This window comes from Dromaius novaehollandiae, chromosome 15, assembly GCF_036370855.1.
Source record: "Dromaius novaehollandiae isolate bDroNov1 chromosome 15, bDroNov1.hap1, whole genome shotgun sequence".
Lineage (NCBI taxonomy): Eukaryota > Metazoa > Chordata > Aves > Casuariiformes > Dromaiidae > Dromaius > Dromaius novaehollandiae.
In genome coordinates, this window is record NC_088112.1 from 14921944 (window position 1) to 14946764 (window position 24821).

Sequence of the window (24821 nt, forward strand, 5' to 3'; positions counted from 1 at the left end):
AGTTGGGAACCGGTGGCAGCACCCGCCAAATGCCTTATGGATTACGGTGGGAAACACGCATCGAGGGGCGAAGGGAGTCAAAACCAAACCAAACCAAAGCAAAACAAAAAAATCCCAACAACAAGAAAAGACCTGAAACCCACCCTCTTTCCACGGTGGTGCCTGACACAGAAAAGGAGTGTGAACTATACAGCAGCTCGCTCCCGGCTTCCCGAGTGCGGAGATGAGCGATGTAGTTTTCCTGAGACCTTTAGTGCATTTCCCTTGAAAACTATCTCCTCTGCTCTGGAAGAGAAAAATCGGAGTAACTGCTTTGTTTTTATTTTTAGAGAGCGACTTTCTACGCAAAAATGTAGGCATTGCCGGAAGTAGCTTAATTTCAAAAAATGACCCCGGGAAAAGGCTCTTTAAAATCCGTGTGGTAGTTACGAATCGTAGGGAAATGTACTCGCACTTTTTTTTTTTTTTGTCTGGACGAATGATTTTTTTTTAAGAGATACATGTTAGTCTGCAGGGAAAATAAATCGCCGATGAATAACGAGGGAAATACGGTCTTCAGGAAGAAAATAACAACTTTTCTGTCTGAGTAAACCTGGGGTCCGTGTGATCTGGCTCCACCGGAGCTGCCCCGCGGACTCCCTCGTTCCTTGCGCGGGGATCCGCGCAGCCGGGTGACGAGTGCCTGTCTTGGGACTCATGCCCGGCCGGGGGGTTCGGCGCTGTCCCCGGGTGGGTCACCCTGTGTCACTCTTTGCCCTGCGTGGTCTCTCCCTCCACTTCCCCTGCGTGTCCTGCACGCGGCAAAAAAAAAAAAAAGAAAAAAGAAAAAAAAAAAGAAAAATCCTACACCCCCCTGCGTGTGCGCGAATCACAGTCACTGGCGGCGCCTGTGACATTTCTGACCATCGCGTGGCACGGACAGTATATATGTCTATATGTCTGTATGTCTATATGTCTATATGTCTGTATGTCTATATGTCTGTATGTCTATATGTCTATATGTCTGTATGTCTATATGTATATATGTATATATGTAGTGCAGGACTCGCAGATACGGGCAATACGCGCGGACACGCGCGTGGCAGCGTCGCGCGTGGGTGCGTGGAACCCCCCCGGCCCAGACGAGTCTACGAGCGGGGGACCGGCCGCAGCCCGCCGGGCCCGGGGACGAAGCCGGGCTGCTCCGCAGAGCTCCGCGGGCCGGGGAGCCCCGGCGGCCCGCGGGCAGCTGCGGCCGGTCGCCCGCCCGCCGTCGGCTGCGTCCCGCCGCCGCGGAGCAGGTGGCGGCTCCCCCGCGCCGCGGTGCCTCCCTCGCTGCCGGGAGCCGGTGCCGGGAGCCGGGCCGGCCCCTGTCAGCCGGCAGCGGCTCCTTCGGCGGGAGACGGCGCTAATGAGAAGCAGGTCCCCAGGGCCCGGGCCGGGGGCTGCCGTCTCCCCGGGGGCGGCGCCGCCGCGGCCCCGCCGGCAGCGCGCCGAGCCCGGGGCCGCTGCCCCGGCGCTGCCCGGCCTCCCACGGCCCGCGGCGAGGCTCCCGGTCGAGATCAAACTCCGGCGCTCGCTGGCACGCTGGCTAGCAGACGCGCCGCAGCCACCTAACCTTCCTCCTTCCCCATAAAACGCAGGAATTCAAGGGTTTGACAAGGGAATGTGACAACATGAAATGCAGGCTCCAAGCGCCCGTGGCTTTAGGTAATGAACGCTTGGCCGTAGCGAGTCGGAAAGCCCGTTCCTAACTGTTTATGTCAACAGATCCGTACCTCGTGAATTAAAGTCCCGGGAGAGCTGCGCTTTACCCTGGCCTGAGCCGCCGTTCAGCAAATCGGGATTTTAAGGATCGGGATAATTTATCGCCTTGTTTTTAATGTTTATTATTTATTGCTCTAATTATTTTTCACTTTCTATTGGAAATTTGAAATATATAGATGTACCTGAAACAGATGCCAACTCCTTTCAGTCTCACTCAACTTCTAATCATCGCATCTGCTTTGTGTCAGAAAATACTTTGGGAACAATTTAACTTTGCATTAAAATAACTAATTAAAGCCACACCTCCGCAGCCTCTTGCGAAAGTGGAGGAGGAATTTCAGTAAGTGCATCGCATTTAATGGTAGCATTCTGATTTCCCTGCCTTGCTGTAATTTATTCAGTTACAGATCTGCCTGCAGGGCAGCTCCCATTAGGCCGATGATGAAGTCTCATGAGTAAAGCTTGACACCTCCCTCCTAATAAAATATAATACTCAATTAACTCGGCCTTTCTGAAGGCTTTAATTGGAACAAGTTAATAATGGGCGCAGGGTGAATTGTCATACCATCCGCAAGCGCGGGGAAGGTGTCACGGATCCGTCCTGCCTTTCCCATAGCAAAGGTTGTAACCGAGATTTGGAAGCTTTTCCTTCAACACCCTTGTGTTCTGCAATAAATCTGTATCCATTTAAGGATCTATCATAACACACACAAAGCTCCTGCGCTCAAAGAATTTCCAGCGAAAAGATTTAGCTGTAATCCCTGACACAACTGATTTATGCTGAAGGTTAAAAAATACCCCTGGTTTATTTATAACCGGCCCTGCCCAGCTAAGAAAGCACTCAGGACAATTGGGCAGGGAAGGAGAGGGGAGAGGCGGGGGGGCTCCACTCTGCCCTGGAGTTAGGGGGATAATACTTCAGAAAGAAATCGAGAAAGAAGCGGTTGTCTCCAGTTTTTATGCGGCAGTAAATACTAATTTGAAAAGTCTGCAGGGCGATTAGACTCGTCCAGCTTTGTTCGTTAGAGTGACGGAGCGGGAAAGTTTCCCGGGAGGGAGCCGGAGCGGGGCGAGCGGGGCAGGATCCGGGATGCCCCGAGCTCCGCCGGCCGCGGGTCCCAGCCCCCTCCTCGCAGCCAGGGTCGGGAGGTGTTTTCACCGCCCCCCCCCCCCCCCTTCGCCTTTTCGCACACCCGCGGCCCGATCCGGAGAGATGCTGAGGGCGGAGGCAGGAAGCGAGGCGCCGGGCGGGGACCGCGGTGGCCCCGGCGCTGCCCGCGGGGAAACGCTCCTACGGGCAAACGCTCCCACGGAGGAACGCTCCCGCGTGGTAACGCTTCTGCGCGGAAACGCTCCCACGGGGAAACGCTCCCGCAGCGCTGCCGAGCGCCGGGCTCCGCGGCAGCCGTCCGCCCTCAGCGATGTGCGAGCCTCGGACGGGGGCTGGAGCAAGGGGAAACCCTCCTCTGTGCATTGACGCCCGTGGGAGTCCGGGCGAGTTAAATCTCCCCGCGCTGAGGTCTCCCCGGGCCTCTCTCGGGCTGCCGTCCCAGAGGTCACGCCTAACCCGAGTAACCCTCCTACAGCAAAAATTACATTGCTGCACTGAGCCGGCCAGGCACCGGGCTTTGGTGTGCAATGGCCGAATAACTCCTCACCTCCCCGTTCTCCTCTTCGCCGAGCAAACTCGAGCCCCTTCAGCAGTTTCAGAAAGGCCAAAGCAGCAGTTCACCACCTGCCCTGCGGGCAGCACAGGAGTGTGACCCTTGAGAGGGGCTGCCCGACGACCTCGGGACAGGCCGACAACACACAGAGCCCCGAAAGGCAGCTGCGTTGGAGCATTGTAAGGTCCCTGTCATGTCCCACCTGCACAAGACAACCCCCCACCTACCGCTGGGGCCAAGTCTAGTCTCCCACTAAAACGCAGACTTGAAGTCAGAGAAAAGGAGAGGAGAGGGGAGAGGCCCGAGTAAAAAGAGAATGGGACCCGAGCTAAGAAAAACGATGGAAACATCACCAGAATATGATGTCGTAAAGAACAGAGGCGCCTAAAAAGGATTGTTAAAAACAAGGAAACCTCATAAAAGATTTGGCTTTAGACTTTGAATTGTTGACTTGCAATTCACCTTCATGTGCTGCAAATTTGGCTTTAATTCAGATGCAGAAGGAGAAATAATCATAAAGACAACCCAAACTTTCCTTTGAACTTGACCCAGCAGTGCAAAACACACAGGGAGAGACATTACCTTTCAAAGAACTCCAAACATTCATAGACCCACACGCGATTAAACATGTTTTTTCTTTTTTAATTTAATTCGAAATAAGAGATAAGAAATAATAAATCTTCAATAAAATATATAAAATTGTACAAGGCATCCCTTTCAAAGGGACTTCCCTATAATGGAAAATGGGGGGGAGGAAGAGTGGAGGTTCATCCAGGGCAGCGACAGTGCCTGGGTCAAAACAAACCAAAACCAGCAAAAACCTCGTGGCTTTTTTTGTTTTTCTGTTTTTTGGAAAATTTTTGTTTGTTTCTTTCTTCCACAACATGCTAAGAAAATAAATCCAGGAGAAGCTCTGCCTTCAGTGCTCCACGGCTTTTGGAATAACTTTCTTACAAGGTTTAGCAAGAGTAATACACATAATACAATAGTTACAAGGAGAAGCCTGGGGACGATACTGCCAGCACTTGGGGAGCTCCCACTGGGGCAGATAGGTTACGCAGTCTCTTGGCACCCCACCATCCTACTAGTAGGGTTGTTTGTCTCTAATACCTGGATCTCACTTGAGCAGGGCTTGAAGTGTGAGTCACTTACGTTGGCATCCTTTGCAAGGGCAGGAGAGGAAGACTCAGGGGGTTCTTCTATTTAAGTACAGACTGTTGCAAACAATAATAAAAAACCCCAAACTTCTCCACAGAAGGGCTTGACAATCCTTTGCTCACCACCACTGCGGAAACAACCCACCTCTTCTTTTCCTGGTAAGCTTCCTTCCCTCCCTCCTGGTTTTCAAAAAGCATCGCAGAGCCAAGATTACCTGGCTGTAGACAAAAATTTCTGAGCACGCCGATAGGAAGAGATAGAGACCAGGCTGCCTAATAACCCTCCCTTGCACTGCACCTCCCCTCACAGTGCTTTACAAACGCTGAAGCGATTTATACAAATAAAGGCAATACAGGAGTCGTCGGTGGATAAAACTGTTGCTCTGCTTTATGCATACAGGGGCTCTGATGTTCATCTTACGCAAACAGCTATTGAGATTTGGGATGCAAAAAATTCCCCTACCCCCAGAAATGCAGGAACATGCTGGCTCTGAACTTCACTCGGACTCTACTGGGTCTAGTTTCTATTTACATGGTGTCTCTAGCTAAGGGCTCTGCTTTCTTTTTTCTTCTTTTTTTTTTTTTTAAGTGATTATACCTTTTTATTTCCCTCCCCCCCATATTAAGTGATGAGATTTGAGAGTGTGGGTTTAGGGCATGCACCCCTCTTACTTTAAACATGTGTTGGGACCCATCAGGAAGGAGTCAGGAAATCTCTGCCTCTGTAAGACGAGATTGTTTTCTCACCCATTCCTTTTTATTCTAGTTTTACGTGCACTGTATAAAAACCCTACATTTGCTCAATTTTTTTGTTTTTTGTTTTTACATTTATTTTTCTTTGAGGATCAGACACTGAGTGCTCAGAGCACTATCAGAAGACACCCAACCTGTAGCATACAGGATGCCTTGCTTTGCTAATGCAAACTCCAGTACACTTGGGACGGCAGATAAAAGCGTGCAGAAAGAGTTGCCAGTACTGGTTGGGGTACTGCCTTCTCAGGGTTGGACAAGATCCACCAGGAAGTCTTTCTCACTGTCGCTTTGTCTTTCTGATCTTCTTAGGATAGGTGGTACATGCTATATCCAACAGGAGTAGCATAGAGTCCAACAGGCGGGATAGGAAGCACAGGTCTGTGAAAAGGATAGGATGTTCCATACAGTGAAGCGGCCTGGATGGGAGAGTTGATGGGGAAAGGGAGACTGAATCCTGAAGGCAACATGGGCTTCGCTGCCATTTTGAGCTTCTCCAGCTCGGCCTCCTGCAGTCTCTTGGCCTTGGCCCTCCGATTCTGGAACCAGATTTTGACCTGGGTCTCTGTGAGGTTGAGGGAGCTGGAGAACTCGGCTCTCTCCGCGATGGACAGATACTGCTTCTGGCGGAACTTGCGCTCCAGAGCCAGCAGCTGGGAGGTGGTGAACGGGGTTCGGGGCTTCCTATTCGTCTTGTGCTTCCTCAGGGTGCAGGCGGTGGGGCTCAGGTGTCCTGCAAGGAAAGGAAAGGCCAGTTATCACAAAAGGAGGCAGACCTGGGTGCTTAGGAGAGATGTGTAGCGCTCGAGAGGGCTACGTGAGTGCTTGGGGGGGGGGGGGGTCCCACCAAGTGATACCCTCAATACAGGGGCTGTGCTCTTTCTGCAAATGGCACTTGAAATCTCTTCCTGGTCAAACCTATGCTCACAGGACTTCAGCAGATGTCCTGAGAAATGAATCCTTGGTTCACTGGCTCGAAAGGGACAAGACTTCACAGGCTCTGTGAAATTTGTAGGCAAACAAGCCACAAAGGTACCCAGCAGATCGCTTTAAGATTCACATCATAGAGGTCTAGAGCACACCAAACAGCTGTCTGGGGAGTATTTGGGAGTAACCCCAGCAAAACACAGGACAAATGCATACGCAAAAAGAGGATGTTCACAAAAACGACCATGGCAAAGAAACGAGCCCATCCCATCCCTGCTCCAGGATTTCTCCTCCAAGAACAACAATTCAGACCCGGCCCTATGAGGGTTTCTCCTGACAGTTGAAGAACTGGGTCAAATAGTTTTTGTGTCTTTGATAACTGGGCATTTGACTTGCTATTTCTTCTCCTCCTGAAATTAAGAGCAGCTTTTCTGTTACTAACTTTTTTTCCAAGGAGAAGTTTCTGTTCTTCAACAAGTATTGAAAGAGAGGAAAGCAGCACACTTTTATCCAACATTTAGCTTTTATTGTATTTGCCAGTTTTTAAAATCCCACGTTGCTGCAGCATCTGTAGCCAATACAAGTCAGGAAATCTGGTACTTTTTGTGTTTTCCTTATAATCCCAAACAGGTTAGGCACCTTTTCCTGAGATGGCACATCATTGACTTGTCTTTAAATCCATTTTACATTTCACTGATAATTCGCTGTTCTAAAGAATTATTAAAATGCGTGCAGCTGACTTGAAAAGCTGAGCAATTTGGCTGTATTTCAGACCAATGCCGATGCATGCAACAAGCCACCCTGGCTCCTCAGCTTGACACTGAAAATGACATACAGGCTACTCGAAGCTGTTAAATTTTGTACCTACTGTAGTGTCTGGTTTACACACTTGCCAGTGTTTGCACATTATACTTGTGTACCTTTTCCACTTTCCTCTATGATTTTTAAAATAAACTGGACAAAGGAGCAGTTTAAATGTACATTAAGTAATAAAAAAAACACAAGTATTCAAAAATTCAGAATGATCTAAAGGGGGGCACAGCGACGGCAGAAAATGCGAAATTTTTCTTCTTACTCTTATTCTAGATACTGGAAGCGAAAAATAAATCCTTCGCAGAAAACTACTTGTCAAATGCCGTCTTACGATCACAAGGGGCTATTTTAATAATTAAGCTGCTACCCGTGATATTTCGTTGAGTCCTAAAACTCCGCGCCAAAGCGCTAAATACCCCGCTCTGCCGTGCGCTCCCTGCTTTGACCCCAAACCCACCACTGCTCTTAAAGCGAGGGCTGCCGAAGGCTCCGCTGAAGCGGGCGCTCGCTCCGCAGGGGTGAAGCGCGCAAGGGCAGCGGCGCCGGCGATGCAGCGCCCTCCCGGCGGCTCGGTCAGCCCAACCCGACCCGACTTCTGCTACGCGTAGGGGAAACTGCGAGAAGTCGTTTCTAAATTAAATCCCAACTAAATATTTTTTTTTCTCCCCCGCAGAATACTCCCAAAAGTTAACGGCCTTCTCTGCCCCCCTCCCCGCCCCAATCCCCCAAATGACTGCCAGACTTTGATACGAAACAGGGACCGTCGCCACAGCAGACCGCTGTAATTATGTTTACCCCGTGCCAGACCTAAAGCGCTCGCTGGAGTGATTTGTTGCACTGTTTCCCCCTCCTCTACACTTTCTCACTGACTTGGGGCACCACTCATCACATGGAGACGGTTCCCTCCCCGTGGAGCTCGAAATCTAATATCTAGCGCTCTTCCCCTAGTTCATCCCACCTGTAATAATAGTAATAATAATAAATCGAGGAGCTACATCTAATGTCAAAGCCCTCCGCGGGGAGATGGGACTTCCTGCAGGAAAGCCGGTTATTGCCTCCTTCTGCCAGGACGGCTCCGACGGGGCCGAGAGCTGGAGGGAGCTGGGAAGTTCGGGAAGACGATCGAGGCCAAGGGACCTTCCCGAGCTAGGATCCCAGCCCCTCATCTTCATCACTGCTCCCCCCGGAGCCCCGCTGCAATCACTGGCTCCCTGAACTCCCTGACCACTGAAGTCCGTTCAAAAGCTATCTTCCAGCTCTCAACGACTGGCGATTTCCATAGAGAAATTGGAGGAGTTTCGAAGAGAAATGTACTGCGGAGAAAGTTAGGCCTTGTCTAAGCCCGTTTTTTAGGGCAGTGTTAGAAGAGGAGCAGGCCTCGGTCGGAGCTCACGCTTATTTGACAATACATGAAAAAAAGCAAAACGGAGCTATACAGAGGTAATGAGAGGGGCGCCTTGTTCTTCCCCCTGGCCCGTCTCCCCGTCCTCTCTCAGGGGCTCTATCCCAGCACGCTAGAAATCAAATTAATTCGGCGTAATCCTAACGGAAGAGAAGCGGCTGAAAGCCAAATCGAAAAAAAAAATGTCCCAGAAATAGAGGAACTGCAAAGCACTGATCTTCCTTCTCGCTGTGTTAGATTAAAAGGCAAATTCGGCTAGACCGTCCAGCTAAATAGCTCGCGTACGTAAAGTCAGCAGCCTAACTGAAGCATAGCATTTCTTTTCTATCAGGCAAGTCGGAGATATGTGGAAGAGACTGGATCGATCTGATAGTACAGGTGTATATTAGCAAGGGCTCTTGGCTATGGGGAAGGCAGGGAGAGAGTCTAGATACTATGGCACTACGTCTTTCACCTATTACTGGAAGTACTTTTGGAGAGGGCTCTAAAAAAAAACGAAATGCAAAAGAATGAGATCTCATCAAAAAGGTAATAGCGAAAAGCAATTCAAATCTCCAGCACAGACACAACAGTGCGGGTCAAACAGCAGAAAGGTTTAAAAAGTGACCTGTCACCTCCGGATCACATGTCCCTAAAGGTGGGTACGGGGTGAGAAGAGATGGCAGGGGGATAAAGAGCTCAGAACCGGCTCGGAAAACTTTGACAGTCTACGTGCAAAGAGTGAGAAAGAAATAACAACCGTGCCAGGAGAAACCACGGTGGGAGTCAGCACGCAAAGAGCACGCAAAGCTGGGAGGGAAAATTCCCGGTTTTAGGAGCGAAGGGTTTATGCGAAAATGTTGCTCTGCACATTCTGTGCCAGGGAGAAAGCGGCAGGGAGAACCTACGGCTGCTTTTGCAACGGGCCAATGTAATGGCACTAACCGGTAACAGCACGCTGTGTACCGGGAAACGGAGCTAATCGGTGTTGGCTCCGGATCGTTGTGTCGTTTTAAAAGCATATATATTACATATATATAGACACACACAAAATATATAAATATATATATATATGTAACACACGTAAATATATATAAAAACCAGACGGATATAAATACGTGCGCACATAAAATATATAAATACGTCTGTATATACCCAGCGCGCTCCCGCAAATCTCGGCGCCCGGGAGCAGCCGGCGCCCGCACAGCCCTCCGCCGCCCTCCGCCGTCCCCCGCCGCCCCGCGGGGCGCCCGGCGCCGCTCCGCCGGCCACTCACTTGGCGGAGGGGAATATCTCCCGGCCTCTTGGATCCAGGCCGTGCCGTCCTCCGAGTTTTCCGATTTGACCGAGGAGGTGTCGAAAGGTTTTGTAAGCCCCCCGGGGGGGCTGTGCGCGTCCCGGGAGCCGTGCCCCGGCAGCAGCAGGTTCCGGGAGGTGCCCACGGCCGCCCCGTCGGCGCTGCCCCCCGCCGCGGCCGGCGGCAGCTCTTTGGGGGGTTTCTTGTCGGACATGAGGGCTTCCACGCTGAACGGCAAGCTGGACACCTTGACTTTGTGGTGCTCCTCGGCGCCGGCCGCCGGGCCCTCCTCGTCGGAGGAGAAAACCTCCTTCGCCTTGGAAGGAGAAGCCATCGCGGGTGCGGAGGGTGGCTGGAGCGGGGCCGCCCGCGGAGCTGCCCTGAGCCTCTGCCCGGCCCTGCGCGGGGACTGCGCGAGTGAGCGCTGCCCTGCGCCTCTGCCCGGCCCTGCGCGGGGTCTGCGCGAGTGAGCGCTGCCCTGCCCGCCCCCCTTTTCTCCCCCTCCGGGGGCTCCCCGGCTCTTTCCTCCTTTGGGAAGCGGAGTAAACGCCCCGCGGGCCAATCAGGGCCCGCGCTGGGGCCTGACGTCGCGGGGTGACTCATGCCATTGGCTCGGGAGCGGGAGGGTGGGTAGAAACTTTTTTTCGGTTTTTTTTTTTTTTTCGGGGGTTATTCTGTCGGGGTGTTTCCCCCTCCCCCCTCCTGTCCCCTCCGAAATAAATTAGGAGTTAATGACACGGGCAGCGAGCGGAGCTGGGCCCTTAAGGAGCCGTCCAGGGCTATAATCAGAGCAAAGGAAGAAAAAAGCCGCCGGGTAATTAAGGCTGATGATTAGGCGGAGAGGAAACTTCAGAGGATCGCGGCTCTGCCGCCTCTCGCCGTCGGCCCGGCCCCTCCCGGGCCCCCGGCCGGCCGCGCCCCGCCGCCCCGTCGGACCCCACTGCGCCCCGGCCCCGCCGGCCTCCCGGGCCCTGCTCGGACCCCTCCTTGTCCCGGCGAAACGAGGTGCTTCCCCCCCCTTTATTTTTTTTTTTTGGTGGGGGGCGGGCTGCAGGACTGGACCCCTTGCTCAGCGAAATGCCCCCGTGGAGAAAGGCGAGCGCGCCGTGCCCTCGGCGCCTTTTCTGTCCCCAAAAGGGTTTTTTTTTGCGTTTCGTCGGTAGCAGGACCCAGTTCGGGCAAAACCACCCTGCGGAGGTTAGATCTGTAATTATTATTTTTCCAGCGTCAATTATACACGTGAGGAACAGATGAGCTTTAATAAATTAGGGGCACGCAGCCCTTAATTAGGAGGCATATCAAATCAGCACTGTGAAAGCGATTCTCCCACTTTTTGACTTCCTACCAGTGGCATGAATAAAGAGTATCTCTTTTAAAGCGTTTCTAATTACTGCGCGGATAAAAGCAAATATGTATTGTTCTTTTCATAATTGTTTTGATCTTACACCGGGCGCTATTTAATGATGTGCCTGCAACTTTCGCTGTTTTATTTTTTTTTTTCCTTTTTAACCTCCACGAAACATAGTTTGGGTGCTGTTTTGGTGTTATTTATAACTGAGGCTCTAAATAAAAAAAATATATAATATGTTTATATACCTATATATCTACGCTGGGAGGGTGGCAATGCATCTGTCCAGATTTGGGTCTGTTAAAGCAACGCCTTGCCCCATGCCCTGACTCCAGGGGAGGCGCGGACGGGGCTGTGGGCTCGGCCTGAGCAAGCTGCAGGACTTTGCTCCCAGCGCAGTTTTGGTTATATCCGTTCCGCAAAATGTGCAGGATTTCACTAGCTAATCTTCTCACTTTGGACTCCCGACCTGCTTGCCAGCCCATGCAGCAGTCTTGGGCTTCCCCAATCCTGCGAATACAAATCCCCATGCAAGCTGCGTGTTTATTGCCCTTCCTGAAGGGCAGTTCGGGAGCTGATTCTGGAGAGAAAAATCGGGCCGGCAGGGATTTTCTTCAGGCCCTGCTCCTCCACCCAGGCCGGGCTGCCGAGCATCCCTACCCACCCCGAGGAAGGGGCCGTGCTGAGCGCGCTGTGCTGGGCTCAGCAGTCCCCTCTCCCGGCCCCGCAGCCCTGTCATCCCTCACCCCGGGGCCAAACAGCAGGGGTCCGGGCCGGCCCAGCCCTGCCAGCCCCTAGCCTGGTGCCGGAGCACCAAACCGGGACCCGGGGCAGAGCCGTCGGTTGCAGTGCGGGAAGGAGCGGGGGAGGACGTCTGTGGAGGAGCCAGGTTACAAAACCCCGCTAATCAGTAGGGCTAATAGTAGGGTTTGCACGCTCCTTATTTATTGCTAGCAGTGTGCCTGCAGACCTCGATGGGTTAAAGATTAAAGGCCAGGCGAGATTTGCAAGGAGAGGAGATGCCTTTTGCTAGCCCAGCTAACCCGGCTGAGGAAGCCTGCAACGTTTCAGGCACCGGAGCCTTGATTCGGGCTTTTCTCCATGGGTGATAATAATAGTTACTCCGACAAGCTGAAGCCTCTCCGGCAGCTCTTGCCTGTAGTATCCCCAGTTCATTACTTCTCTTTCCCCAGAAAGCTCATCTCTTTCCTCAGAGCTCCTCGCAGGGAGAGGCAAAGCAGGACTTCCCAGCCCCGGCCTTGCAAACCCCTGCTGCAGCTCGGCCGAGTTTGTCTCTCTTCTCCCCCCACCTCCCCTTCCTTTCGCTTCTCCATGCTTCCTGCACCGTGACAAGTAAATGAGAATTGATGGACATCCAGAAACAATGCATGTGTGTCAAGAACAATGCACCGCCCGTGGAAAGCCATTGTGGGGCTGCTGAAAATGCTACAGATAATTATACCGCGCTCCCAAAGTCAATGCCCGTTGGAAGGGCGCCTGGGGAAGGAGAGCTTGCAGGAGGGCAGGTCACGGTGACACTGATCCGGGACTCACGTCCCTTGGGTGCAGCTCCTCTCCCCGGCTGTCTGGCGGTGGCCTGGGTGCGCAGGCTCCCACGCCGGCCCCGTGGGCTTGGGGAGGCTTATCCGAGCTGTCCCCCTTCGAGAGCGTCGAGGAAGGAGGGGGTCCAATGGACAGGCTTCTCTCGGGTTTGGGACCAGCAGAGAGTAGAAGTTGCCTCGTTCAGACTAGCCTGGCTGGCGCAGGTGCCATGTGGGCGCCGGGGACAGCAGAGCGTGGCAGGACATGCTCATGGCGTTTGCCCTTCTTCAGCGTTAGCCCATGGCGAGGTTGAGCGTTTTCCGTCCAAAGTCTGTACTTGGAGGTTTCTCTCCTCCCTCACCCCTCCCCTCCTTCATCCTCCTCCTGTCAGTTAAAAATAGGAGAGCGAAGCCCCGTACGGCACTGAATGCCGGGATGGAAACCTCGCCGAGCTGGGGCTTGGAGAAGTCCCTAGGACTCCAGGCTTCCTCCCCCGCGCCGTGAATTCAGAGCGGCTGCCCAGCCTCCGCGGAGCGGGGAATGCTCCCGGCCCCGGGGACCGACGTGAGTCTGGGTTTCCCCCGGGTGAGGCTTCCTCTCGCCTCGTGTGCCCGGGGAGAGCCGTGTCCCCGGGAGGGCGCTCCGGGGCTCGGCCGGAACTGCTCCCCGGTCCACACACGTATGTCCCCCCCCCCCCCCCCGCCCCCATCTCCGAGCCGCCCCCAGAAACCGGCGCCGGGGCGGGACGGGGGGCTGGCGGCAGCTCTGCCGGCGCTGGGGGCTAAGCCCGCCGCTGGAGGCAGGTGGGATCCGGCGGGGCAGGGATCGCCTCCAGCGCGGGGTGGGGGAGGCTCCCCGGGATGCCCGGAGAGCCGCTGGCCCCGCTGCGCCCCCGCCTCCCCCGCCATCAGCCCCCGGGAGCGGAGCCGCGCTCTGCGCGCCCCGGTCCTGGGGCTGCCGGCTGCGGTGGGAAGGGGAGGGCGGGCAGGGGGAGGAGAGACGTTGCAGACAAACCGAGGCTGTTTTGCAGGCGCCAGGAGCGGGGAGATGAAAGGGAAGCTCCTGGGGGAAGAGGCTGTGCAGTTTGACCGGCTCCAGCAGCAACAGCAGCAGCAGCAGCGACAGCCCGTCCCGGGCAGCTCCGCCTCTCGCCTCCCCCGCTGCCCCGGGCTCCTCTCCGCCCGCATTCGCCTCTCCCCCCGGCTGCGAGCGTCCGAGGGAGGACGAAGAGCAGCATCCTCAGTCCCACACGAATCGGGCCGCGGGCAGCATCCACACTACGAAATGGCCGAGAATAATTAGTCTGATGATTGGGGGGGGGGGGGGCGGGGGGCGTCCAGTTCCTCCAGTGGGGCTCCCCCCAACCCCTTTACTGGTGTAAATCAGGAGGGAGCCCATTCGGATCATGACATGAACGGTGCCCTCTACCCCCAGTCCACGCCAAGCACTAGCCCGTGTCCTTTACAGGGGGAGAAAGCGCCCACGGGCAGTGGGGAGCGCGCGTGTTCTCCGTGGGGGAAGCCTACAAGTGTCTCTCCTTCATTTTATGATCGGTTTAGTTAATAAGCCGTACTCTAAAGACAGGATCTTTTTTTTTCTTCTTCTTTTTAACAAGCCGCCGTGAGCCTGGCGTGCGGAGTTCCTTTAAGAAAGAAAGATAAGGCTCGCAGATTGACTGCAAAGGAAGGCAGGAAAAATGGAATCGGAGTGTGTGCGTCAGACCTAAATTTTACCCCGAAACGGGGTGTATGCCGGGGTAACATTTGATGTGTCAGATGCTGGGAGATCTTTGTCTCATCGCCTTGCTTCTGAGGAGACCTGGAGAGCCAAGAGAAGGGCGTAGTGATAATAGATATTATACGTTTCTCTCCAGACGCCAGAAATGAATTAAAAGGAGCTAAACATCAGAGCTTCCGAGGGATCAGATCTGGTTATAGACGCTTCGGTCTAAATCTTCCTCTCGAGTCTTTGGACTCTATTGCTGCAGCTCTTTCGGCGGCTTGCGGAGCCCGGCTCCGCGGAAAGCCTTGCCCTGCGCATCCCCTGGGCAGCTGCCGGCCCGGCCCGACGTGGGCTCGCAGGATGTGGCCCCGCCGGTGCCCGGCCCCGGGCGCTCCGCCGGCGGCGGGCTCTGCCTGCCCCGACGGCGAGGTGCGCAGCCAGCCGCGGAGCCCGGGGAAGGTGAAGGCGTTTGAAGCGAAGTTGCAATATATCCGATGCTGGAAATCGGCAGCAAGTGCAGTCACGCGTTATGATTGTCCCCTGTGTCACCCGACAATGGTCCCTATTTATCGCATTGGTGTCATCCGCTCGTTAGGACAGTCAGTGTATAATGAACCGTGGTTGTTGCATAATACGGAGCGTCCCCTTTCCCTTCCGCCGAGGGTTGTTCTCTCCCTCTCTCCACGCAGGTATTTCATTTACGATCAGATATTTGTTTTCTGTTTGGCAAGAGGCAGTGCATAGTTGTGAGAGATCAGATGTCTCCCTGCTCAAAGCAGTTAACAGTTTTGCCCTTAAGGACTGAAAAAGATCTCTTCCCCCCCCCCCCCCCCCCGCCCCGAGATAATAACTTTTTAAATAAACACACGGGAAAGCTTCGGGGGAGGAAAGCGCTGTTTGAGAGGTTAGATTTACATGCAGAAAACCCGCGATCAGAAGGATCGGATGCAGACTTTGTTTTCGGAGGCGATGCACGGCTCCTTGCTACGAAGAAAAGCGGGACTCCGCTGGTGCGGATTGCCGGTGCTTTGCCTTTTGCAGCGAGGGAAGAGTCCTCACGCTGCTTTGGACCCCCGAGAAGGTCCCACTCTGTCCCGGCAGCCGGGGCCGGACCATGTTCCCCTTGAAGCCAACGCTACCGTGCAATCGCCGCAGCTACCAGAGAGCGCAGGATCGGGCTCTGGGGAGAAAAAGTTTGGACACCTGCTAGTGCATCGCTGCTCGGTGCCGGGACCATCCCGAGCCATCCCAGCGGGCTGCCCCAAACCGAACATCGAAAAATTAAGAGGGCAAAAAAAGCAGCGCCTTTGGGGGTTGGCCCCCGGCTAAGCGCACGGGTGGGAAGCACACAAGCCTCTCCTACATGTCGCTTTTTTATTTTTAGTTTTGCAAAAGAGGGAAAGAAATGGGGGAAAACGACGATCTATGACCTCAAAATCGCTTTGCAAGCTCTGTCTTTCCATATTCGAACGGTTTCCATCGAACTTGCTGCAGTGAATTTTAACTATCGGGCACATCTTCCTGCTCATCGATGTTGTGAATATATCAAAATGACCCACTCCAGCGTGGAAAAAAAGTGTGTGGAGAACTGCAGACTAAAAGCGCCTGCATTCATTTAGATTCGACCGCTCGATTATTCCCAGAGTCTTCCTACGCACAGCCATCTCCCCCCCCCCAATAAACAAGCAGTTGAGTTCATTTTTATATGCATATTTTATTTGTCAGTTGTAATATGCATTCGTTTTCGGTGCTCTGCCTGTTTCTCTCCACCAATCTAGGAAACACAGAGGGGATGGGAAATATATTAAATACCCCATTCTCAAACGAGACTCCTATAAAAATACTATTACTTGTGTGATACATTCGCAATACCGAGAAACATCCGTCGCTCACTGCAATTCCCAAATTGCGGTATCTGCTGTCTTATTTTTTCCCCTTGGCTTCCCATCTTTATTTTTCAAATCTACCCCAAATCCTCCGAATGATCGCAGCTTTGCTACTGTACTGTTTGTTTGCCTGCCGTAGTTGCCCATCTCTTTTTGCTTATCCAATGAATAAACTGCGTATGAGTTGCAGACTTAAATTTGATGCACACTGATTGTGGAGAGTACTCGGATCTGTGAGATCATTTCGGTGATTCCTTTACTTCTCAAACAACATTGCTTTAAATAAAACTTAAATTTACACTAACTGTATTTTTTTCAGAAAAGATATTTAGCGAATGCGATTAAGGAGTTTTTTTTTCTTCTACTTGGTACAATAAGGACAAGGAACTTATTTATGCGGAAATCTGGTAACGCTATTTTGAGGCTAGGTTTATATCTGCAGGACGACTGAGGTGAGACATCCTTTTAACGGGACACAGTCCCGTGTCCCAGCGGGGAGGGACCTGGGCTCCGCCTGTCACAGGTGGCTGCGGGCTCTGCTGCCGCGGCAGCGCGGCCGCCCGATGCGCTCGCCGAGCCCCCGCGGCTCCTGCCCGCGGTCGGGGGCCAGTGCTGGCTGCGAGCTCGCAGCTGGCTGATGCCAAACCCAGGGGGATCCCCGCGGGGTCCTGCAGAGAGCGAAAAAGCCCAGGCTGTACGACACATTCCCGGCAGTTGCAGTTTTTACCCAGCGCGCAGGGTGGGAGTAGGGTGGCGGCTGATGTGAGGGCGAGCGCACTCCCCTCCGGATTCCTGCCAGCCCTCCAAGGTTACCCGGATTTTTCCCTTCCCTTATTTAATTACCTTCAGGATTCTTTCACGGGGTTCACAATCACTCTGATTGTATTTCGAGGTGATATTAGTTTTGCACAGAATGCCATCAGGATGCCGGAAATATTACGCAGGGGTGGGATATTTATTTGGATGCTCCTAATTCCTCCGTAGATTATATCGGCTCTAACCCTTTTTAAGGAAGACAATAATTTTTATTTGTGTATAGATACATACATAATGCACGGAAAGTTGTCTGTAATAATCAAAGCAAATCATACTTTAGAATATAGCAGATGTTGGAAGTATGTTAATTTAGCTAATGATTAAATTAAATCCATGCAGCATTTTTTTACAGCTTTATTTTGTGCAGCTCCTCAGAAATCAGAGATGAGAAGTTCCACTAACTCGTCCAGTTTACACCGCATTCCCTGCCAGTGTAGCTTTCTCGTGTTCTGTTCATTATTGTTGACCATTTGAGCTTCTTAGAAATGTCCCAAACTGTGCTGTTTCCATTATTTCCGTTTGAAGAATAACCCTCTTTCCAATATAAGCGTTATCTCTGTCTAGGCACTTAAAAACTAAATTGTAAACAACCTAATTTATCGTTTCTAAGGTTAAAAAAAAAGAGAGAGAGAGAAAGAGAGGGAAAATCTTTAACTCTAGGTTGCTGCTTGCAAGCAGAGTTTGGAGGAAGGGACTGCTTTCAGAGCGGGTTTGCCATCAGACCACTGTAGACTTCTGTATGACTCTCTGCCTCATGTAACAGACTGCATCAGTTTTGGTGTGCTTTTTATTAAAACTGCATTTTCATGTGAGTGTATGATGCCAATTTGTTCCACTGGAAAGTTCTTTGAGTAGCAGTTCCCCACAGTTCCTCGTTTTCAAAAATCCCAGTTGCTCCACAATCAAATCAGAGTTCTATTTCAAACACTTGTTTTTTTCAAAGTGGTGCTAATATGACCACTGTGCTCAGAGATGCACTCAGTATTTAAAAATTTGGTTTGCAGCTGGACTCTGATCCTGCCAATGGCTTAGCATGGGTCAGCTTCTGCAATTGTGCTACTTAACAGTGTGGTTCAAAATATTTTGGGATGTAGGCAACCAGTTCAGTCTTGATTTACCATCAGTGAAAATGGTGAAGAAGTGTGGGAAAAAGAGGTTTGTACCAAGCAAGGATATTTTTCCAATGTTAGGGTGTTTGACCATGATAATGGGGAGCTCTGGATATTTAAGGTTCAGTTAATAGAGGTTTTATTTCATTTGATTGACTCCAGACGGTTCTCAGCCACAACACAGAGACTTCGATAGCAACCAGCGCTCCAACACACAGGAGTATCTGAGTAATGAATTTTCATTTGGCCCACAAAAGATAGCAGTCTGGGCAACACTTGGATCTGCATCAGTTTGGATTCCAGAGCTCTATTCTGCACAGGGGGAGGAGGAAAGGGTGAGGGAGGAGGGCTGCTTCTCTTTACAGCACAGTGAAAGCCAGAGCTAAGTGTGCCAAGAAAATCATATTAAAATTATGTTAACAGTTTTCTAGGTTGCAATGGGATAAAGCTCAAACTAACACCAATCAGAATAGTTTAGTCAGCCTCGGTCTGCTTTGGGGAATTTTCACCAGTGTTAATATTGGCTCTGCTTCTCTGTCATTATCGGTGTAAGTCCAACAAAGCCACCCTAGTTATGACCTCACCCCGTTTCAATTAGAAATGGCCTAATCAACCCAAGGTCTAATACGTTAACAAAGGCTTTGTATGCTCCACAATTCCCACCAGATCTACTGAAGCATGATCAGTACTAGCTAAATTTGCAAAATATCCCTCTAGTAGTGTAGATGACACCAGAAAGATAAAGTACCCTTTGTCTCTTTAATACTTCCATTTGTACTCTAAGCTATACCATTTTTCTTCTCTGTGTAAATACACCAACTTATAAGTATAATTTCTTAGTTTATTCAGTAAGATTTTGATTTATTTGGTCATGTTTAAGATAGGTCAACGTTAAGGATATGCATGCTTACAGGAAAAGAGGAAAAATACCTTGCTGTGAACATCTACCAGTTAGTAATAAAGCAGAAACTGGGAGGAAACCTTGGAGGTAATTGCTAATGGTACGATTAGAGTTATTATTGGTGTGGCAGAATTCAAAGTGGATAATGCAAAAGGCAGATTATACTCAATAAATATGAAAGTTTTGATGTCTTCTGAGAAACACTAAAAGTTTTTCTTCCTAGCAACTTTCTACTGCATGTGTAACATTGATGTTGGTGATTATTCCCTTGCTTTTCTTCACTGGCAGAAAAGCTACTGTGTAAAATCAGATTGTATATTGAGGGGGGGGGGTCATTTTCCTTCTGCAGATCAGTTTGCAACAAAATGTAGAGTTTTCTTTCAATGTGGTGAATGCCAAAAAAAGCAGCTTCTGCAGGCTACGCAGAGTGCAGAGCAATTCCCAAGGCATATGTGTCCTCGATTTACCTTCAGACTTCCCACTGGTGCTTTGATTCGAATACAGACATCACTGCAGCACAGATTGGGTTGCTGGGCCAAAGGGTCCTAAAGAAGTCACATGGCTCATTCTTGGTTTTGCCTTGGCCCTGGTGTGGGACACTATGTGGATCAGAAGAAGGCAGTAAATGCCCGCATGAAATAACGTTTGTGTAAATTGGCATCTGCTGCTCCTTCCTCAGCACCATGTCCCAAAGTCAAGGAGCTTGTTGGAAAAGTGTCTGTGACCAGAGCATGGTCTGCATGGTCCTGTGCTGAGGCACTTTATGGCTGACTTTCCACAGCCTGGCTACATGCCCACAGGATGGGCAAAGAGAACTAGGATGGCATCAAGAACAGCAACCACGCCTGGAAGAAGGGCAGTTTCACTCCATTTCCATTGCTCTCAGGATCTCTTTCAAGCAGCCCATGGCCAGGGACCCGGCTGTCTCCCTACTCGCCTCTGTTGTCCCCACACTGGCTTGAAACACTGTCTCCCACCCTAGGCTTGATTCAACAGATGCTGGCACGCTGCCCAGGTGTGAAAGGAGAGGTTGTGAGCTCCCAGCTCACCTCTTCAGGGCTGCCCTCCCTGCTGCTAACAGAGACATCTGCCCTCTTCGTCCCACCCTGCCCTTGTCAGGCCTGGTTCACAGGTCATGCTAGGTTGCTCTGATTTCCACCCGAGGGCCTTTTGTCACAGTATGAGAAGCAGGAAGGTCGATTCCATGTCATCAGACACACTTTCACTTCTTTTTCCCCCAAAGTCTTTTCACTTCTTCTGTCCTTCTCTTAGGCTAGAGGCTGACTCATATAGAGTATATTCATGGAGCAAGTTATCCACTTTTGGAAGGCAGAGAGATGACACCAGCGCAGAACCTGCAGAGGTGAGGAAAGGGAAGAATTTCCTCAGCACCACAGAGCATGCATCTCCGTCAAAAAGGCAAATCAACTCTTGCCTTCTCTCTCCTTTTTTTTTTTTTTTTGGTAAAGGTTTCCAACAACAATATAAAAAGGCAAGAGCAACATGAGATCATCCAGTGTTGGATTTGAGAGAGACAGACACTCCTTCATCTGTGTATTCACTTACTAGCTTTGTGCAATCTTTACGGAGAAGCATAAATAGTGAGTAGCTTTATTAGTTGGCTCTTCTATGGGCTTGCTCAGGCCAAATTTGGATTTTGTAAAACAAACAAACAGCATCCTTCTTTTTCAAAATCAAGAACGTAAGAAAGTATAAACAGTTGAATATTTAGTCTTCCAATTAAAAGAATTATCTTACATAATTAAAATCCTCACCTATACTTCCCAAATTCTGCTGCACCAGGAAAAATAAGTATTAATGAAAATGACAGTAACTTCATTTGCTTCCATAATCCACGCTAAGCGAATGGCTTGGGACAAGGAAAAAATTCAGAAAGAGAAAAAAAGTGATGTTTGAAATTCTGTTTTCTTGAGCGTAGGTATTAGTAATAACATAAGAGAAAATGTTTACAGCGTTTAGGCTGGTGTTGTTCCACTGAAGTTTTTGGACTAGTAAAATAAGATCAGAAAAATTCTGATCACCAACTAAATGGGAAAAACACAGTGATTGGACTTTTTACATCATGTTTACAGGAGGCCACTAGAAGCTGATGCCAGCTTTTTTTCAGTCCTAAAATTTACTGTGGGCACCCAGAGTAATGTGCTTTTGGAATCTCTGATGTCTTGAAAATCATTTGCTGCTTTCTGAAAATGTTTGTTTCATTATCTGTGTTCAAGATAGCTGATGAGTTAAAAGATGGATAGTGCCAGGGTTTCTTTGGTTACCTCCAAACAAACTGTATAGTCTCCAATTTATATCTTCATCAAACAATAACATACAAACCCTTGAGATCTGATCCCAAACATGTTTTTTAAAAGTGTGTGTATTCGTGCCTCTTTATACATATATTTATAGCAATTGCACAGAAGACAGTCACTGCTGCTGAGGTCTCAAATCATTCCTTAATTATTCAGACTTAAATTAAAAGTTGGTTAACACAAAGACAAGAGCATAAAGAGATCATTGTCTAACCTTAGTTTTATAAATCAGTGGTTGAAACAGAAACTAAGCTGTGGAGCTCTGACTTCCATGCCTTGATTGAATGACTTTTGAATCACATTTCCCACATCCAAAGCTAGATCTAAGTTATTTGCAATTTGCATTTTAAGTCAAAGGAAATGCAATATCCAGTCAAATATACATTTCAATTAAAGTTGGTTGATACAGTCTTGCCACTTGTAAGTGCTTTGAGCCAGCAGAATTCTCCGCAGAGTTTGCAGAAGTGGCATTTAACTTGCATCATATGTGGCAAATTGCTTGGTGCAATTTAAGCAGTATTAACCTAAAGGGAAAGGAAAGGTCTGTCATATCTGCCCTGACTCCTTCGTACAACGTCGTAATTGGTAACTTTGCTTTCATCCTCCTCTCGTTTGTTTTGTCATATTTGACAACATGCGCATTTGAAAATTAATGGGTTAATCACCTGCATAATGGCTTTATAGCAAATGCCAAAACGATCTTCCTGAGTTTTTTTTGCAAGTTTGAATAAGCATCTTCATTTATGCTGCTCGGAGAATACCTTCACAAAGCAGACTGGGTTAAAGAAGGAGAGCTATTTCTTTCTATTTTAAATTCTGGAAATGCTGAAAATAAGTTTTCATGTGGGGTTTTGCATTTCTTCTAACAACCAAGCCAGTTAGTACCTAGATACTTATTTACTTAATTGAATCTTTTCTGCTTTAAAAATGAGAATTCCTCATCAGTTTAGTGATAGAGATTTAAAGACGTGTTTTGTTGCTTTCTGATCTTTTTTTAAGTAGGAAATGTGACATTCCAACACATTTCTATTCACTTTTTTTTATTATTAAAAGTGAGATTAAGACTTCCAAAGAGCCGTAGAAGAAACTGGCAGTTTGTTGCTGGGAAAAGGGGCATTATTTTAACAAATATTTCATTCTGAAAAATTCCAAGTAGTTCAGTGCAGCGTTTTTATGAAATCTGTAGCACCCTGTGCTGACTGACAGGGCACAAGCTTCTGGAAACATCTAATTGCAGCTCTTCAGGCTCGGTAGCTTATCACAGCCATTTGAATAGTCACTCTTATACAAATACAGGAGTAACACGATACCCAGCCTTACACCCTCAAACCATAAAGTAAACCTGTTTTTCCATGAAGCAATTAGAAAGATACATTTAGACATATCCTTAAAATAAACAACATAAGCATATCTGAAAACACTGTTTAATGTTGTAACTTGTGGGTTCTTAGAATGACGGCTTACAGTTACTGAAACACCAGGGAAAATATTGATCAAGACATATGGGGAACATACAAGGAAAAGTCAGGGTCATGACCAAACAGATGAAGGAATTTCTATTTTAAACCTAATTCTGCATGAAGATTCACCTCTTCTGGTTTACAGTCCAGGAGGGGAAAATGTCAGAATACAGGCAACTCCCCAGTATCTGCCATGTTTCAGGCCTTAGCCCATTTCTGTGCATTCTTCTTCAACTATTTTAACTGTTAATTCATTAATGCAAAAAACCCACCAAAACTTGATGACGTATACCTGCTATAAAGGAAGCTACCTCATGATCTGATATTGTTTAATCCTGAATTTTGCCTAATTTACCCTGGGAATCCATTGCTGTCTCTACAGCTGTGCTAAGGCCCCACTGGAAGCACCAGGAGTCCCCTGACTGCAGCGATGGCAGGAGCTGGGGTCTGCCTCTGGGTTGTCCCATCCTGCAAGAGGTCCCATCCTGGCTGCCGGAGCGGGTGTCACCTTGTCCGGCTGCTCGTGCTGACAGTGACACCCGCCCCAGGCGCCTCTGGAGCAAAGGAAACATGAGCCATGTGTGTTTTTTCAAATGACTCTTAGCCAGGATTAATTTGCGCCGGGTCCTGCCATGGCCAGCGTGTTGTCTTGGAGGTACCGGGTGTCCTCGGTGCAGACCAGGGAGAGGCGAAGCGTGCAGGGTTACCGGCTGCGCCAGCCCTCGTCCAAAGCTCAGCAGAGCAACCGGAGGGATAAACTGTTACTGCATCTGGAGCTGCTGTGCGGGGACTGAGCACCTCAAAGCACAACTCCTTCCAACCATGCCAGTGGCCTCCCCTGCTCCTCTGAGCCCCTCGGCGAAGGTCACGTTTGCTTTTCAAAGAAACGAGCGCAAAGGGGGCAAAATCTGCTCAAAAATTTAAAGATAAGCTTAGAAAAGGCAAAGAATCTCAGCACATTTATTATACCTCTCCAGCCGACTGTGCAGCATTTCCACCCCCTTAAACCACTGTTTTCTGCTTGCTTATGTGTCTTTTTCAAGAATTTTCAGATGCCAGCATAACCACTGTTTTCCTGTCAGAACGGCTACAGTGAAACGTCTTTCAGTGGATCCTGTGTACTCTGTAGTTTCTGGAGTTTATAACATAGCCATAAAAAATTGCTCGAGGCTGAATCTTGGCATATTAAGTGTCATCACAGAGGTAATTGCTTTTCTTTAAACACCTAGAAAAGAAAAAAAAAAAAAAACACAACAGCTGAAGTTGCCAAAAGGCTATCATGTCCAAACACCTACACTTCCACGGAAAGTGTTCTTGGCTTTTATTCTAGCCTTTCTTTGCACTTTTTCCCCCTCTCAGCTGCTTTTGCAATTGAATGTAAGCATCAGAAAAGAAGAGAGTTTATTTACCCACAAAAATGTGTCCAGTTAACAAAATGTTAGGAAACACAATGTCTAGGACAATGTGTCCTTACTACACCCTTTTCCAACACAACAGTCCCTGGGCTATTAGAGGAATGAGTAAAGCAGGGAACTGAGATTTGCATATGGCCCTTTTATTAATCCATTGCCAACTCTGACAACAGAAATACTCTAAATTAGTTTATTTCTTTACTCCTTCAGACTTTGTTGTATGTTAGGAAGATTCAGATTTACATAGTTTGTGTCCCAAAATAAAATGAAGATGGGGCCGCACTGGAATTCCAGGAGTAGTTTGTTGTCTCTGTCTCCCAGCAATCTGTAAATATTAGGGACAAGGCACTTCTGAAGACTGCTCTGGCTTTCTAATTGTGAAAAAGCTTTCTATAGCATCATCACCTACTCTGAGACATCCTGACTCTCAATTTGCAAACGGTACAAAAATACCCTGAATTCTGTCAATTGTCTTGTTTGCAGTTATTTGATTCATGTGTTCTACTAAACATTCACTGGTGTGCTGTTTCCTGCAAGAGTTACTCTAGCTATTTGGCTGCCTGGCTATTTTC

At 49.5% G+C, this 24821-nt stretch overlaps 1 protein-coding gene and 1 long non-coding RNA gene across 2 annotated transcripts; one reads left to right on the top strand and one right to left on the bottom strand.

Moving 5' to 3' along the window:
- Nucleotides 1-4031: 4031 nt before the first annotated feature.
- On the bottom strand, nt 4032-10302 carry MSX2 (msh homeobox 2). Its single transcript, XM_026122734.2, has 2 exons — nt 9715-10302; nt 4032-6050 (listed from the first exon to the last, which is right to left on the bottom strand). The coding sequence occupies exons 1-2, from the start codon at nt 10067-10069 to the stop codon at nt 5626-5628; spliced, it is 780 nt and encodes a 259-aa protein (XP_025978519.1). The 5' UTR covers nt 10070-10302; the 3' UTR covers nt 4032-5625.
- A 2665-nt stretch (nt 10303-12967) lies between these two features.
- Nucleotides 12968-16537, top strand: LOC112996878 (uncharacterized). The gene is made up of 2 exons (XR_003262570.2): nt 12968-13189; nt 13656-16537. It is a non-coding gene; the product is annotated as an uncharacterized LOC112996878 (long non-coding RNA).
- The last annotated feature ends 8284 nt before the right edge of the window (nt 16538-24821 follow it).

Bases quoted from the DNA above. Each gene is read 5' to 3' on its own strand.
- MSX2 (XM_026122734.2), bottom strand. From the start codon at position 10,069: ATGGCTTCTCCTTCCAAGGCGAAGGAGGTTTTCTCCTCCGACGAGGAG. The intron at 6,051-9,714 runs GTGAGTGGCCGG...CTTTCCTTGCAG, and splicing joins GAGATATTCCCCTCCGCCAA to GACACCTGAGCCCCACCGCC.